At 38.9% G+C, this 18,223-nt stretch overlaps 1 protein-coding gene across 3 annotated transcripts in view; it reads left to right on the top strand.

Annotated features, from left to right (window-relative positions):
• Positions 1–18,223, top strand: part of Stxbp5 (syntaxin binding protein 5) — a 145,525-nt gene that overhangs the window by 22,859 nt on the left and 104,443 nt on the right. For all 3 annotated transcript variants that reach the window (XM_028764346.1, XM_028764345.1, XM_028764343.1), the window contains exon 3: positions 16,876–16,957. In XM_028764346.1, coding sequence (XP_028620179.1) covers positions 16,876–16,957 — 82 coding nt within the window. The remainder of the gene's footprint in view (positions 1–16,875; positions 16,958–18,223) is intronic.

Raw genomic sequence — 18,223 nt, 5'->3', positions numbered from 1 at the left:
TCTATCTATCTATCTATCTATCTATCTATCTATCTATCTATCTATCTATCTATTCAGAGTCTTACTATGTAGCACTTACTGGCCTGGTATTTATTGTACAGACCAGGCTGGCCTCAAACTGAGAACAGGTGTCCTGGTTCAGCCTAACAAAGTGATTGGCCAATTATTCACCACAGCTGCCTTGAGACATCACATTTTTAACAGATTTTATTATCTTTAATAAAAATTAATGTGTGATGTAGTATCCCTTTTTTGCACGATAATTTTCCTTTATCTTTCACAGCAATATGGAATTGCAGTTAAAACAGCAGCAAAGCTCAGATGGCTTCTTTATGTTCACATAAAATAAAATGAGATTACTGTACCTATTCTAAAGTTCACCTCTTCATAGAGGCTTCAGTCAATATTCATGGACCACAGAGTGGTACTTTAATGAAGCTACTGGAAAGTAGTCCCATTATGTAAAATCTTTAAGATTTCTGCCATTAAAACTAACTCTTGCTTGTTGCTTATTAGTCCTAAGATAGCAAAGCCACAGCACCTGAAGAGATTCTAGAACATGGAGTCTGCAACCCCAAAGGTGAAGGAAACATTGCTAATTATAGTTGCATAATTACAGTAACTACAGCACCACAGACAATTACAGTTGTATTCACTGGTAGTTTTTTGAGACAGGGACATAATATAGCTTGCCCTGAACTTACTGGGTAGCTTGCCTGACACTGGGCTCCTGATTCTCCTGCCTCAGCCTCTCAAGGGCTAGGAATATAGGCAAGGTCCGTCATACTTGGATACATGCAGTGTTTCTTAAAAGTAAAAATCATGTGGTGCATATGGAACAGATGTGCAGCTTGGTCTTCATGTGAGTCCCAAACAGCTGGAGCAGGGACTATCCCAAAAGCTGTTTCCTGTATGAGGGATATGTTCTTCTAGATGGGTGCCTTGTCTGGCCTCAGTGGGAGAGGAAGCGCCTAGCTCCTCAAGGACTTGAAGTGCCAGGGTGGGGGAATATCCAGAGGGGTCTCCACCTGCTCAGATGAGAAAGGTAGGGGGAGGGGGAAGAACTGTGGGAGGAGGTGGACTGGGTGGGGAGCAATGAGTGGGATATAAAGTGAATAGGTGAAAATCAAAAAGAAAATTAGAAAAACAAACAAAAAATCATGTGATGGTATTTACCTGTACTATGAGGGCAGGAGGCACCAAATTGCCTTTAAAATCCTTCCTTGCTTTGGAAACAGAATATCTGCTCAAAAATTACTTTTAGGGAATATTATGTGACAAAATATAGAATGCAGGGAATTTTGTTGGGTAAGTGACGACTTGGGTAAGATATAATCATTATCCTATTCATTTTCAAGCTTTGTCAGGTGAGAATTTGCTTTTTCAGAATTGTCCAGGATGTGAGAACCATGTAGTTTTTGCTCTGTTTCATGTGCACTCTGGCCTTCTGGTCTAGTGTTCAACATTGATTTTCACTGCAGTAGAGGTCAGAATAATGCCATTCCCTCTCCTTTTTCTTAACCACAGTCATGGATGAACAAGTGCTCAGAGAAGTTAAAATCCTTAAGCATGCCAGTCCTGTTCTTAAAGCATTCTGTCTGAAATGACAGTGGTTATCAGTTACAAGTCAGGCATTTTCCTAACACACAGGAGAACTGTCACAGGGAAAACTTGCCCAAGAGCTGTTTGTGTGTGTGTGTGTGTGTGTGTGTGTGTGGTGTTGCCTGTTCTTCACTACTTTCGATTCTACCTTGCAAATAGTACAATCTAAATCCCAGAAACTAGAATAAACTACAAAAGCAGCCCAACAAATAGTTGGAAAGTGTTTTAGTTTTAATTGTAAGCTTGACCCAATTTAAAATGGTCTGGAAAGGGCTTGTATAGGTTGGCTTATGGGGAATATTTTGATTATGTTGAGATGAAAAGACCTATCTCCTGTTGGTGGCACCATTCCCTAGGCAGGGCATTCTGAATTACACAAGAGTGGGGAAAGCAGCCTGAGGGCTAACATGTATATACTCATTCCCCCTGCTCTGACTGTGAATATAATGTATCCAGCTGCCACACGTTCCTGCTACCTCGACCTTGCTACAGTCATGGACTAGAACTTGAAAATGTGAGCCAAATCCTTCTTCCCTTAAGTTGTTTGTCAAGCTTTTTTATTACAATAACAGGAAAGGAAACTAACAAAGAAAGTAAAGTGAATGGGTTAGAACTCTTGATTCATGAAAATTTAGTAGCTGTATTACATCCTAGCCCATAAAGGCAAGAGTAGAATATCTTTATACCATTCTATACTTTTTATTTATGTATAAAGCAATATTAGACCAAAAATGATTTCCCTAGATGTAAACATGCTTCTCAGTTTGAAAAAGCTCATTTGGTTACAAATATTTATTGAATGTATGCATATTATTTTTCAGCTCTGGGAATAAAGAAAGGAGCGTGTCATGGCCTAATGGCTCCCTAAGCCAGAATAGTTTCAAATGGAAGTTACAGATAGTTCCTGTGCTGCATAGTCTTATGCCAACTTGACAGAGCTCAAGTCATCTGAGAGAGGAAACCCAATGGAAGCGCCTCTGTAAGATCTGGCTGTAGGTGAGCCTATAAGGCATTTTCTCAGTTAGTGACTGAGGAGGGAGGATCCAGCTCATTGCAGATGGGGCCATCCCTGGGCTGGTGGTCCTGGGTTCTAAAAGAAAGCAGGCTGAGCAAGCCAAGAGGAACCAGTGTGCAGCACTCCCCTATGTTTTGACCCCAGGCTCCTACCCTGTTTGAGTTCCTGTTCCTGATAATGAACACTGATGTAGAAGTATAAGCCGAACCTTCCCTCCCCAACTTGCATTTTTCTTGTGGTGTTTCATCAAAGCAATGGAAACTTTGTGACAGTTCCAAAAGAAGGAAATCAGGAAGTGCCTACAGGATTCATTGCTGCTATAGAATGGAGAAGAGCAGTGTGGGTAGAGTTGGAGTGGGAGCCTCCAGTCTTGATGAGCTGAGACTTGTTCTTCTCAAGCAGGATTATCCATTTAACTTTCTCTTTGGCAGTGTCTATGGACATAATTGCTGTATTATTTTTATGCTTCTATTGCTGGACCTTAAGACCGCAGCATGAAGACTATAATTGGCCTGTTAAAGTTCTTAAATAAGAAACATTGAATGGGTTAAGGAGTTTCGTTCTGTGGGTTGCCCGGTGTTTGCTATCTAGGAGCTGCAGTATGGGACAACACAGACACAAGTGTGTGCTCTTTAGTACAGTTAACTCTTTATCTCTTAATTCCCCCATAACCTCAGTGTTGTAAATGGGGTGGGAGAGCTAGAATTGGGAAGAAACCAGTTGGTTCTGGATAGGGAAGAGAGTTACCTGAGTTGCTCATTGTTCCTTGGTGTGAGGCAGCATGGCATGTGCATGGAAGGCTCCTGTGGATACAGGGAAAGGCCCTAGTTCAGCTTTGCTGGGAGTGGGGTAAGTGGCTGACTGAGGGGTGGAATGAGGCAAAGCAGGTGCTGCGTTTGCTTCTGCCCTGCGACCATTCACCCTTGGAGAACAGACTTAAGGGGAAGTAAATCAGTAGGTACATTCATTTTTAAAAATGTTAAGTAGTGTGGGTGGGCTCTGATGGAAAGTGTGCAGTTGGCTGCCCATGCCCTGGCCTCCTCAGAGGAAGCCATGATGTTCTGGTCACGTGGCTATCTTCATAGCTTTCCCTCTGTCCTGGTTTATCACTCCTGTTAGGACCTGCACACTTCCTGCATTGCTAAAGGCTTTGCTGCTGCTTCTCTCCTTCCTCTCTAGCTGTGCTGCTTCTCTCCTTCCTCTCTAGCTGTGCCAGTGTTCTTAGTTTCTGCTGACTGTTGTCACTGTCAATAGTTACAGTGCAGTTAGCTTTGTAGTCTTGCTCTATCCCATGTGTATAGCTTCCTTGTGCAAAGATCCCAGTATTTTCAAACAAGAGAACTTACCTACCACTCTTTCTGTGTGCATTCTGTGTTTCTAACTCCAGTCACACATATGTACCTGCTTCCCACTTCCCATTCAATTTTAAAAGTCAAGGAGAAGCAAACTGTGTGTATTGTGACTTGTTTTTCTATGATGCATATCTTGGGGAACGTATTTTTCTGAATACACTTAATGCCTTTGAGCTGTACATCTTTAAAATTAAAAACCACAAATTCAATATATTTTCTTCAACTCTCTTCAAAACTGAGTTCTGTCATTTATACTTAAAAATAATTTTAAGGGGTGTGTGTGTGTGTGTGTGTGTGTGTGTGTGTGTGTGTGTGTGTGTGTAGCCGTAAAGACCTGAAACAGGCATTGGATCCTCTCAGTCAGAAGTTACATATAAACTGTTGTGAGCCATGTACCTGACTTGGATGCTGGGCAGTGAGCTCGGGTCCTCTTCTGGAGCAGCTGATGCTCTTTATAACTAAGCTATATCTCCAGGCCTGGTGGTAAGTATGCTTTTGTTGTCATTGTTTTGTTTTTTAAATTTATAATTTAATTGCAATATAATTTAATTTTCTCCTTTCTTCACTCCAAATCCTTCTAAAATCCCCCTGTTCTTCTTGAAACTCATGACTTTTTTTCGTCAATCATTACATGCATATATGTATACATATATATTCCTAAAAACAACCTGTTCAGTCTGTATAATGTTAGTCGTATATATGTTTTTAGCACTGAGAATTTGGCTCTAGACAACCAGTTCTGTGTGTTTTTCTTGGGGAAGACCAACTCTCCTGTTCCTGGCTTTCTTTACTTGGCTGTAGTTCTTTGGGGAGGGATGAGGGGTTGTAGGCTTTTCTTCATCCAATTTGGCATCTTCACTGGTGTCATCCTTGTTCAGCTCATGTGGCTGTATTGGTGAGAGTTTATGGGTACAGCCTCTGATGCTACTAGGAGAGACACAAGCTCATAGCAAACTTCCTAATGCATGTCTCTTACAGTCTGTCTTTCCAGTGTTCCCTAAGCCTTAGGTGCAGGTAGTCCCCATCTGTTGTAAAGAGTTTCCTTGATGAGGAGTGACGTATCTGCAGGTAGAAGGACACGTTTGTATAGACTGTGGTTAGAGATTATGCTGGTTTGTAAAGCCGTGGTTGTAGATGCTCCTTCACTAGTCATGAGTTCTCTAGCACAGAGTAGTTAGCTAGCTTTCCAGTGTGCTTCTGAAATTGTCATAGTGCCTTTCCATATAGGTGATATGTAAAATTAGTGGCTTTTATTTTCTTCTTTTTTAATGGTGGAAAAAATGTGTATTTAGAATTAGCCTTCTGGACTGTTTAGAAGATTCCAATTTTGTTGGTAACAATTAGGGCATCATAATCAAGAACCAGATGAACAAGGTATTGACTTTGTTACAGTTTTTTCAGACCCTGTTTGATTTGCTGCTTGCTAGCTTTGACATCCACAGTGAACACAATGAACTATTGCCTTCTGTCTTCTTCATGGTTGACTCATGATCAGACGAATTCTATTGGTGATGGTGGAGTGGTCAAGCATGTTTCTCCTGGTGTTCTCTGGCTAGGCTATTTGAGCTTCAGCATCCAGAACTACAGGGTCTTGGGATGATGGAAGGTGGGTGACATGTGGGTCTTTTTCATTTTGTGGCTGTGGACACCTTTCAGGACTGCTTTTGTCTTTGCATGCTTACCCTTTGGCTTTGGAAGCTTCCAGTATACAGCCTCTGAAGTGCTAGGATTATAGGCATGAGCCACTGTCCTTCGACTGTTGCTTTTGTGCTTGTTTGTTATTTGTTTTCTGTTTGTATTTCTTGTTTCTTTTTTTTTGATTTCTGTTTTGTCTTCTTAATTGTATTCATTTGTGATTCTAGAATTGAGCAGCAGTTTGGACCAGAAATGGCTGAGAATGCCCCTCCTCACTTGACATGGATAGGTTATATATTCTTTATATGATCTTGTCTATGTTTTTTTTTTACATTTTTTATGATAAAAACATTTTGAATTCTTCTAGCTTCTTGAGATTCACATAATCATCATGTGTAGTCAGCATGCTATTTTGGAGCACACTGAGGCTTCTTATATCTACCTTAACCTAGACAGAAATGCTGGATTTGGATACCACTTGGATATAGACAGAAAAACAATCACGGAGTTGGCATAAACATGCACAAGCACATTCTCTCTCTCTCTCTCTCTCTCTCTCTCTCTCACACACACACACACACACACACACACACACACACACACATAAAAACACACATGCACACACACACACACTCACACAGAGTGTGTTGAAGGAGAGAGAGCAGGGAGGGAAGTGGGGAAGAGCCTGACTGACTGACTCCACTGAAACAAAATAGAGCACCCAGGCAAACCCACACACTAGCCAAGTGATGTCCCTGATGGTCACTAGTGTCAACCTTCCCTCACCTCCCTTCCCTGCTACTCTCAACTACTATTCAAATCTGAATTTCTATGTGATCACGTGATCGAGATCCTGCAGTTCTGTGCCTTGTTTATTTCCCATGATCTTCAGTTTCATATGTGTGGTAAGTTACAGGATTTGCTCTATTTATGGCTTAATAGTATTCCATTGTGAGTATGTATTTTCCATTTCTTGATTATTATTTCAGCAGTGCTGCAGTAGATACAGGAGTGTAGATGTTTCTTTGGTCTCTCTCTCTCTCTCTCTCTCTCTCTCTCTCTCTCTCTCTCTCTGTCACTGTCTCTGTCTCTGTCTCTCTCTTTCTATTTCACACACACACAACACATACACACACACACGCACACGCACACCTCACCCCTCCACACACCTAGTAGTAGGATTATTAGATCAAATGGCAGTTCTATTTTTAGGCTTTGGAGGAGCCTCCATGCTTTTTTCTCTAATGACTATGGTGACTGACATCAACAGCCGATTACAAGGGTTTTTCTCCATACCCTGACCAGCACTGGTCTTCTCATCAGCACAGTGGTCTCAGAAATTCCACTCTTGCATTTAGTCACCTGTTACGCCCCTATAAAGTATCTTGGTGTCTGTGTCGGCTCTGTAGTGTATGGATGTAAAGGTTCAGTGACTTTGTTCCCTTGTCCTGTCCTCTCCATCCATCTCACCATGTGCCACTGCTGTGCTGTACCTGTTAACACACACTGTGTTAGCACTGACTACACAGTGAAGTCGGGATGTCTGAACACTCCAGCTTTATTTTTATTTGTTTATCCTGGGTCCCTTGCATTTACATAGGAGTTTTAGGATTAGATTGTTAGTTTATTTTTGCTAATAGTTGGAATTCTATAGAGATGGTATACCTTCTGTTACAGAATATCTGTTCCATGAGTATGAGATGTCTTTCCATTTATTTAGGTTTTCCTTCAGTCAGATTTTATAGTCTTCAGTATGTAAGACATGCTTTTGTTTGGGCAGTTTATTTGTACTTATTTTATCCATTGTGTTAACATACATAGAATACTGGGCAGAGAACTTGGGGCCTTGTGTGTGCTAGATGGCCAGCTCTGCTAGTGAGCTGTGCTTCAATCCCTGCGGTTATTTTAACTGTACTCTTAGATTGTGTGTTGCCAGTGTTGAGAAGGATAGTTAATATTTGATTGTTACAGTGTGCTATATGTATAAATAGTTGTATTTGTGGGACAGCACAGTCCTACTATACTTGTTTACTTGTTCTAGAAATGGTATTTTGGTGAATGGTTAAGCATTTTTAATATGTATAGTATTATATCATCCTTGAATAGTGATAATTTTCATCCGTTCCTACTGAGTATTTTTCATTTGTTGTTATTATTATTACTACTACTCCTATTACCATTACTATTATTATTACTAGCCCCCTTCCCCTGGGTATAACATTCTAGACCACACCGAAGTAATGGTGGAAATCCTACTCAGTGATGCTATTGGTAAGACATAAAGTCTTGTACTATTACATATGATGCTCTTTGAGATTTTTATAGATGTCCTGTCATGGTGACAGTTCCCCTCTAATGCCACTGTGGAGTGACTGGCTGTCATTAGAAGCATAGTGATCCTTTCATCCTTCCTGTGCCTGTTGAACTGATCATGTGGCTTCTTTATTTGAATAGACTGAGACAGTGAATTCATTAATCCAGACTTTTCAAGATAAGGTATCCTTCCTCCCTTCTCTCTATTGTCCTTTCACCCTAGTCTCTGTGATGAAGCCTGGCCCCAGGACTCTAGGTGTATGGTACTCAGATGTGCCAGTCCCGCCATTCTTACTAGGTGTGTGGTACTCAGATGTACCAGTCCCGCCATTCTTACTAGGTGTGTGGTACTCAGATGTACCAGTCCCACCATTCTTACTAGGTGTGTGGTACTCAGATGTGCCAGTCCCGCCATTCTTACTAGGTGTGTGGTACTCAGATGTGCCAGTCCCACCATTCTTACTTAATTTAGCCAATCCTGCTCATTTCATATATTCGTAAAAGAAAATGTTTACTCATCAGTTTAGATGTTTGTGAAGAATTTGTTTCAAAATTATTGGTAGAATTGGGGTATAGAATTCCAGGTTTCTGCCTAATGTGCTGTACCACATTGCTTCTTTAGAGAACTAATACTTAATGTAACCCTATGAGCTAATATAAAAATTAATCTAGGATTTTATCCTTTTGATTGGCATATTGTTTTCTACTTTACTGTGATGAGGTTAGTACTTAGAGAAGGTCCATGGAGCTCCAAGTTTTCTACTTCAAGGACAGTTGGCCTTGTTTTGGGGGCTTCTGTGAGGATACTGGGCTGCAGTTGTAGAGAGTGGGTGACTAAGCCACATTCTCACCTAATGAGCCAGGAAGAAGGGGGCTAATAGACCAGGGTCCCACAATCTACTTCAAGAAGTCTATCAGTGACCTTACCGTAAGCTCCACAACTCAGTCATCTTTACATTGCCCAATGGCACTTTGACATGGGATTTTGGAGGGGTATTTGGTGTCTTAAGCTTTAGGACCACCAAATAAGTCTATCATATTTACTTGCTGCTAAAAGTTACATGTGACTCAGTGTCTTAGTTATGGTTTTACTGATGTGAACAGATACCATGACCAAGGCAAGTCTCATAAAGAACAACATTTAATTAGGGTTGGCCTACAGGTTCAGAAGTTCAGTCCAGTATCATCAAGGCAGGAGCGCAGCAGCATTCAGACAAGCATGGAGCAGGAGTTGTTGAGAGTTCTACATCTTGATCTGAAGGATGCTAGCAGAATACTGACTTCCAGGCAGCTAGCATAAGAGTCTTAAAGCCCACACTCAAAGTGACACACCTACTCCAACAAGGCCACACCTACTCCAACAGGGCCACACCTTCTAATAGTACCACTCCCTGGGCCAAGCATATTTGAACCATATCACCCAGCTTTATTGTATTAGACCACTCTGACATTATTAAATATCCAGAAATGAAATATGGAATATATGCTTCTCTTTTTATTCTTCAATTTAAGATGACTTAACAATAAAGTAGGAATTGAAATTTATGAAGGCAAATAACCCTTAATAATATACTCTTTAGTGTAATAATGCCTGGAGATTTAACCTGTAAGCTCTGAGATTAAGTATTCTAAGTCAAATTTCAGCTTCTTTGACAGCTTGCTGTGAGTCTGGGAAAGGAGTTTAAATTCCTACTTGAATCATCTTAATTTGTGGAAAGAGTTGACCTTAGGTGCTGTTGTGAGGTTAGCAGTGAACTGTGCTTTTTGTGTAGGAAATGTTCCACATATCACAGTTGGGAGGATGAGGGACTCAGTTATCTTTAAATTCCTCTTCTGTGCCTGCCTTTCTACTTTCTCCCACCTCCACCCCCAGTCATAGTAACAATGAAAGTCATTTAGGAGGTGAACTTCAGGCTCATTTTGAAGTAAGTATAGTGTGTGTGTGTGTGTATACTATATGTGTGTCATTAGACACTTAATGTCGATGATGGCTGTTTTTTCCCACCACTATCCACTTTATTTATTAAAGTAGGGGCTTTCAAAGAACCTAGAGTTCCCTGATTGAGTTAATCAAGCCACCTCACCCGAGGGACCCTGTCTCTGTGTTCTGAGTGCTAGCATTACAGCCAGTCAGGACACACCTCTATATTCTGCATGGGTTTCTAGAGCCAAACTATGGTCCTCATGTTTTTTCAATAAGTGTTTTATCCTAGATCTAGCTCCCTAGCCCTCTTGATGTTCTGTTCTGTTCATCAGTCCTTATAACCTTCTGTGTTAGGGATGTGGATCAGCAGTAGATAGTGACCTTTGTAGCATTATAAGATCCTGCATCCCATACTCAGCAGTAGCAAAAAGTTAAGATCTTACTAGCTCCAAGTTCTGTTTCTGTGTATCAATTTTAAATACTACTTCCTTGCTATCCCTCATTAATTCCTACTTTCATTATATTTTCTATGTGTAATTCCTTACTTCTCCCCATTGTGTAATAGAGGATCTTTGAAAGACTCAGTTGCATGTTTCAGCTTTGTCCCCTACCCTCTTTATGAGCTAGCTCTTACAAAAAAACACACAATCCAGGTATTTTATTTACAAGCCATAAGCCTAGATTGGGCATGTTTGGAGCTATTCTAACTTATTCCTAGCTATAAAGTCCTTTGCTACTTGTTGTTTCTCCTGGCCATGTGCTCATGGTCCATCTCCTCTCATGGGATCCTCCTCCACCTCCGTGTCCTTTCTTTCTTCTCCTCCTCTTCCAACTCCTCCTCCTCCTCTTCCTCTTACACCTCTTCCTTCTCTTCTTCCTCTCTTCTTCCTCTACCTGCAACCCACTAACTCAGTTCTCTAGTCTCCCCTTCTCCCTCCACTGCCCAATCACAGGTTCTAGTCTTTTATTGACCAGTTAAATTGGGGAGAAGGTTCATATAGTATCACTTGGTGTATGTGAGGATCTGCTTACCAGGGGCAACCACATCTTGAGAGCCAGTATTTAGCATTAGAATACAAGCAGCATCAGACCAATCCACCACATTTCCCCCTTTTTGTCTAAATAAAAATGTTATTTCTCTTATAATAATAAAGAACATACAATAGGAACCATTCTGAAACAATTACGTTTTGTATTAGGTAAGAGTTATATTCATAATGTCCAGTTATTTTATATTTGACAACTTACATAAAGTGTTCTATCATCTATCCTATCTTGGTGAGTTTCAAGTTCTGTACTTAAATCAATTTCTATCTTAACTTGTATTACCATCCTAAAAATATTTTCTTAGACCAAAAACATCTTCTTAAATCCTAAACAATGTAAGCTTATAGTAAGACTATGACTGTCTAATCTTCAACCCTATCATAGACCTTAAAAGGAATAAATATTACCTGACTATGCAGGAAATGCAGGGATTCAGCTTCCAAAAATTGTAGAAATGGGAGAGACAACTGACTGCCTGGACAGTGCCCAATATTCTATAAAACACTGGAGTATCATCTTCTGGTCCAGAATATCTGGCAGGCATTTTTTGAAACAAGAATTATGAAAGACTTGCTTATCCTGTCTTGGCAGATCTTGGCAGTCTACTTCCCCGACTCTGTCCCTGCTGGACAGCATTCTAGCTGCAAATAAAGTTAGGGTGTTTTCTTTGCCTGGTGGCTAGCTTATCTCACATGAAGCTATCTCCAAATGGAGGTACTTTGATACTCATCATCTTCCAAGTTGAATGATTTGCTGTCAGGAGTTGACGTGTCTCAATGTCAAAAAAGCCTTAAATAAAACATTTTTAAATGCCATATTCTGTGAGTCTCTGGGGTTTTTGAAGACCATTTATCTGTATTCGTAGCATATCTGAACAAGCAAACGTCTGTCTTCAGCTATATATTATCTGTTCAACCCAGGATGCATATTTCTATGATAATCTAGATTAGTATCTGACATGACCATGAGTTTGACTATCTGACTATTAACTTAGTCATATATAATAGTTTGTAATGGCAGCCATTAAAAGGACTGGGGCCTTACATTGTATCTTTAAGGATTATATATGAACTCTTATATCTATATTTGATATATATGAATTCTTATATCTCATATAAGAATTTAAAACCTATATATATTATGTGTATCAAAAATAACCTTAAATTTTTATTGATATATAATAATCTAAACCAATGTAACCTTTAAATTTTATAAGTGTACAACATTCATTACCAATATAGCAAAATATAACTTCAACTTTTTCACCAAAATACAAAGATCTATATACCAATGTAAGATTATGGTTGTAAAATGTTTTTTGGTTTAACAGTAGAATCAATAATATTCCTCTTTTTTTCTTACTATTCCTATAATACTTCTGTTTCTCCCTTTTTTCTTGTCAACTTTTTCCTTCTTACATAAAAAAGAAAGAAGGCTAAAAAAAGGGAAAGGAAAGAGAAAAAAAAAAGAAATCCCTGAATCTAACCAATTTCATTTGCTCTTTTTCCAAGATCATAACTATTTGCAACAATCCCCTTAAATGATGACAAACTTCCAACATCCAATGAATGACCAAAATTCTCTATCCCCTCTCTTGGGAAAAAGAGGAAGCTGTCTTACAATTGCTTCCTGCTGGTTTTGGGGTATAGTTTTCCCTCCCAAAAGTTGGAAAACGGTTAAGTCCTAAGAAAGCCAGCTGTAGCATTTGTTGTCCAGTCTCTGTACGCTGAGAAAGTTCAGGCTGAAGTGAAGTCCTGATTGGATAATTCTGTGAGGCTGGACTTAAAGAGCTAGTTTTTGAAGTTGTCCTGGAAGCAAGTCTTTAGAGGAAACAGAATTGATGCAGTCTAAGGTAGGATCAGTCAGGAAGCTGGAAAGTGTCAGCGTCTCAGCATCTCCAAAGGTGAACCTTGTCAGGGCTGTATTCTTGTTTTGTTTTTGTTTTTTATAAACACAAAGCTTTCAAAGGATGGATGGATATATATGTATATATAATCCAATAAATCTGAAGTTATAGCTGAAGTTATGACTGGAGACATTTATATGTCCCAGTCAGTGTCAGACTTGTTTCATTTAAAGGAGCCAACATATAGATTACCTATCTTTTGATTTTCTTCTTATCTGTAGCTGAGATCTTCAGGATGTCTCCCTATGTCATGTTTGATTTTTATCAATTTGGATGGAACCCATAGTTCTCCCCCCACCATGGAAATAGAGGTATAACCTCTTTCCCAACATAACATATTTCCTGTTTTCCATTCTGAGGTTAGAACATCTTTAAAACAAATAAGCTGGTTTAGTTCAGCAGTTCTTTTCTTCTTCTTCTTTTTCTTCTTTTTCTTCTTTTTCTTCTTTTTCTTTTTCTTCTTCTTCTTCTTCTTCTTCTTCTTCTTCTTCTTCCTCTTCCTCTTCCTCTTCCTCTTCTTCCTCCTCCTCCTCCTCTTCCTCTCCTCTTCCTCCTCTTCCTCCTCCTCCTCCTCCTCCTCTTCCTCCTCCTCCTCCTCCTCCTTCTTCTTTTCCCCCATATCCAATCTCTCTCAGCAGCTGTAGTTTGTTGTTTGCTCACATTAAAAAAAATTAAAGTTAACAAAGCACTATGTGCCCCTTATGATGACACTTACCTGGATGAAGCTAAGCAAGCTGTACAGAAAGTATGTATCTGCAAGGTGTTGGTCTTCAGGTAATTGATTTGCTCTAAAAGCAAAGATGATTAGCTAGGTAGATATCCTAGTTATTGCTAGGCAAACAGCAGAAAAACAGTGCAGGAAGGTATCTGAATTAGGAAGTCTATAACCCTTATAAGAGAATGCACTGGAATACTGAGTGACAAGGTACAATAACACAGGGAAACATTTATCATTAGTCAGCATTGTTCCATAATTGATCAATATGTCAGAGTACAGAACAATAAATGAACATTTTTCCATTTAATAAATGTTATCAGAATTTTTTCAATGTGTAGTCCTCCTTGGATTACTTTATAATTTGAATTTCAGATAGTTTGTGTCTTCATTTGATTTTGTATGTAGGCACAAGAGATGGAAATATTTAACCAAATAGATGGTTACTAGAAAGTTGGATTATTTTGTGGTAAGTAACAGTTTTAGCTAGTATCACGAATATGTTAAGTCAAGTAACATAATGACTATTATTTGATGAGTCCACGTGTGTTTTTTTTATTCTCACCACATTTCTTCACACTAGACTGCATAGGTCTTATGTGTATTTTATTGGTTAGGAAGTTGAGAGTTGAACATTTCTTTGAAGGTCATGGTGAAGATGATTGAGCTGGCATATGCACTGTCTTGAAACAAGAAATCTTAATTTTCATTGTGCCTCAGATGGTCTTGTAGCACCTAAAGTGAATTAGCTAGCTAACCAATCTCCTCACCCACACATTTTCTCTGGCAGGCTGGGCTTACTATATTTGCAGTGGGGTTGAAATTCTTACATACTACCAGGGTCGAGCTACTTGCTCTAAATTTTATTTAAATTTAAATATATTTTGTGTATATTTTGTGATCTCTCTCTTTCTCTCTTACACACACACACACACACACACACACAGACACAGACACACACACACACACACACACACACTTACCGCATCCATTCTTTAATGTTTATTTAAGCCTTTTGTTAAGGCCCAGTAGTGGCTTACTATGGTACCTCCCTACTCCTGACTCTGTCCATGGTGCCATTTTGCTCTCTGCTGCATCCAAAGGGGAAGGAATGAAATCAACAAAATTGGGAAAGTTGACTTCTTAGACTATACAAAGATGTACTTAGGCATAATGACTACGATTTAATAGATGGTAAGGGTTTTGAGTGATGTCAGATGTAGTACTTGTTACCGGCAGTTAGCTGCATTAGGTTATGTAGAGTACTCTTGTATAGCACTCTATGGAGCACAAAAATTAAAGCTTTCTTGACTTTTGGTGAAATTGACTTCTGGACTTGATGATATTTTCTGTGATAAAATTCTAGTTGGCAGCTAAGGTAAAGAGCATTTTCAAGGCCAAGAGGCTACAGCCCCAGTGAGGAAAGCTGCTTTTGTAATCTTTGTTTATTTTTACATCTGCTTTTGTCTATCATATTTAACATTCTCATAAGAAAAATCTCCATACTATTGCATAACTTATTAAAATCTAAATTGCCTAACAGGCCTGTTTTTACAAAAATAAAAAAATGTCTTCTTTAAGAAGATTTCACAAAGCGAGTCTTTATGATTTTTCATTTTATCCATGGTGTTTGAGAAAACTGTACATGATTGAAGAACAAATAATGAGAATTTCTTGTGTATGTGTTATTGGAGACTGAAGTCCAGGGTTTATGCAAACTAGGCAAGCTTGCAACATGAGCTGTATTCTTAGCTTTTGGTTTTTGAAACTCTCCAGAGGAGTTCAAGCTTGCCACCCTCCTGCCTCTGCTTTCTGAGTGCTGGGATTATAGGTGTGCATTACCATGCCCAGCTCAGAAGGCTCTCCGTGCTACATTCATGTCTCATTGCTAGTGTCTTTCAGAGTTCCACAGAGGCAAGGCTCATGTAGAAATCTTATAGTTGGATAGCTATGGCTGTTTTACTCCAGAAAACCAACTCTGTGCTCCAAGTAACAAAGCTAAACTCAAAGAACATGTCTTTGAGTAATGTAGAAAGATCAGTGGCTAGAGGGCTATAAAGGCCTGTGGTAGAGCATTTGTTTTCTTTAAGTGAGGCTCTGAGGTCATGCATAGCAAGAAAAGACAAGTATACAAAATAGAATTTGACTTATGGTATTTGTTTTTTATTAAGCAGAACTTCTTGGCATATCTTATTATAATATAGAATATAAAATGGTCTCTGTGAGTTTTCACACAGAGGGCTGGAATTTATTAAAACTCACTAAATGTTTAAAGCTTGTCTTCTTACTTTGTATTATTTATTAGCTATCCCAAATAGATTTGCAATGTGTTAAAATGACCGTGTTCTTATTTCAGGTTAATGAAAATATAATGCATGTAACAGTACCTCACAGAAAGTTCTGGAAATGTGTGTGGGTTTTTTGTTATGTGTTGATCTTTATTTAGTATATCTCAGAGAAGCTTGGCTCGGGATGTAACCCACAAATATGTACTTAACATTCACAAAAAACAGGTTCATCCTAAGCACTTGAGAAAAAGGAAAGGAGGAGGTGGGGAGAGGACAGTGGCCACCATGGAGGCTTGACGCATGCTCAGGTTGTGTTCTGCTTTCTGTTGTACACAGAGCACGTTAGTTAACTTCTCTGCTTCATGTTTCTCTCTGTTTAGTTTAAATGGGGGATGATAATATTTTCTTCCTGGATTATGACAGTTAAATGAATTAATTTATATGGAATTTCCAATAATACCCAACATATGGAGACTATTAGTTATGGATGCTTTTACATGTTCATAGTTTTGCTAGTTCCTGTACATGCAAGTTGAAAAGCATTGGGACATTGATTGTGATCTTCATGTTGCCCTGAGAAGCACGGTACACAGTTAGTTCTTGATTATAGTTTAGCTTACAAATATACTGTAGGGTTGAAAATTGGCAGTGAAAAGGATATCCCAAGCTGACATTTGCCTGCCATGGGAAAAGTCTGTACTCTGAAGATCAGTCACCATGTTTCCTCTTGTTATTTTAAGAGGAATGAATAGTTTGGCTCAAAATAAAGTTATATTAATTAACCTTATATTATCTTGGTTTTCTATATCATTGCTTTTAATTTCCTGGAAAGAATACTTTTTCTATTTATTTTAAAGCTATAATCTGTAAGACTTGTGATTATTAAAAGAAAGAAAGAAAGAAAGAAAGAAAGAAAGAAAGAAAGAAAGCAAGCAAGCAAGCAAGCCCTGGTTATATCAGCCTCATCAAGTGACCTGGATTGAATATCAGGTCATCAGAATATTTATTAGTTACATAACCCAAAAGTTTTCTTTTAAAAATGCACACGGTAAAAATTCCTTAATGGGACCGATGGCAGCTTTGGTCGTCCAGGAGTGGAATGTTATTGCCAGCACGACAGCGGAGCAGCAGTGATCCAGCTCCAGTTCCTGATTAATGAGGTTAGTGACTAGTGTCTATTCCTCCTACTTAGACCCCAAATTAGAATACATCCAGTTCTTCAGATTGCTTGCATATACTTATAAGTAAATATTTGAACAAAAACGTAATTTCTTGAGAGTCAGATGCAGTCATAATTCATTTTAAGGTGCCACCGCAAATAGTCACATAATATGTTTTCCCAGAATAATGTTACAAGTAAAATAAAAATATTTTTGTTACCTTATGGTATATTTTCACTATTATTTCAAAGACTTTGGAAGTTGCATAGCATTAAAAAGTCTGTATTGAAATAGTGTTAAATACATCATTCATTATAGGTAAAAGAAAGTGCATTAGCAGAGTGCTTCAACACACTCCTGGGGAGACAGCTTCCATTTGAAAGTGTTACTTCGTTTTTGAGAATGTGAAGTGTAAAAGGAACTAGAGAAAAGTCCATTTTACAGCATAGGAGACTCTGCCTGCAGAGAAACCGCTTGAGAAGGGTTCCACTTTCTTTAAATTTAAGGATAGTCTGTGAACACTCTTATTGCCCTAAATTCTTGGGATCTATAGAATAAATCCCACAATATGTATGAAAAATGGGCCAGTAAGTTGGCTTAGTGGGCAAAGGCATCATAATAAGTTTGGACGTGTGACTAATCCCCTTTGTCTAGAAATTGTTACTCTTTTACTGTATACCTGTCTTCTCTAGGGGTTTAATGAAAACGCACTTGGAGAGATCTTGGCTCTGAAAACTCTGGCGTGTTGAACCTGGGCAAGACTGAGCCCCCTCTGTGCCTCTCTTACCCATGAGTGTTAGGTTGTGACCGATTGGTCAGTGTTTTCAGTTGTTCAGAGTTGATGACTGTCCTGTTGTTATAATCTAAGTAAAGGACTTCTATTAGGATTTGTCTTGCAGAAATAAAATGAGGGGTCACTTTAATTTTGTTTTTAGTCAAGACAGTATCTATATTAATGATCAAATAACTTGGGATCTAATATCTAATAATCTTAGAGACTTTAGCCATCCCACCAGATGAAATCTCCTATGAATTTACAGCCATCACCTATGCTGTGAAATGGACTTTTCTCTAGTTCCTTTCATACTTCACGTTCTCAAAAACAAAGCCCGAAACAACACGAACGCTTTCAGATCCTAGCATACTTTTGTATTATGAGATGGGAAGTTACTTAAGCAGTGAAAGCATTAATTGGATATATATGCATATAACATGCTTTTCTCCATCTGCTGTTTGGAATTTGAGTGAGGCAAATGCTTCTTGGAA

This window comes from Grammomys surdaster, unplaced genomic scaffold (genome assembly GCF_004785775.1).
Source record: "Grammomys surdaster isolate TR1022 unplaced genomic scaffold, NIH_TR_1.0 143, whole genome shotgun sequence".
NCBI classification, from domain to species: domain Eukaryota; kingdom Metazoa; phylum Chordata; class Mammalia; order Rodentia; family Muridae; genus Grammomys; species Grammomys surdaster.
The sequence above is the reverse complement of the archived record's forward strand: the minus strand, read 5'-3'. Positions and strand labels throughout refer to the sequence as shown.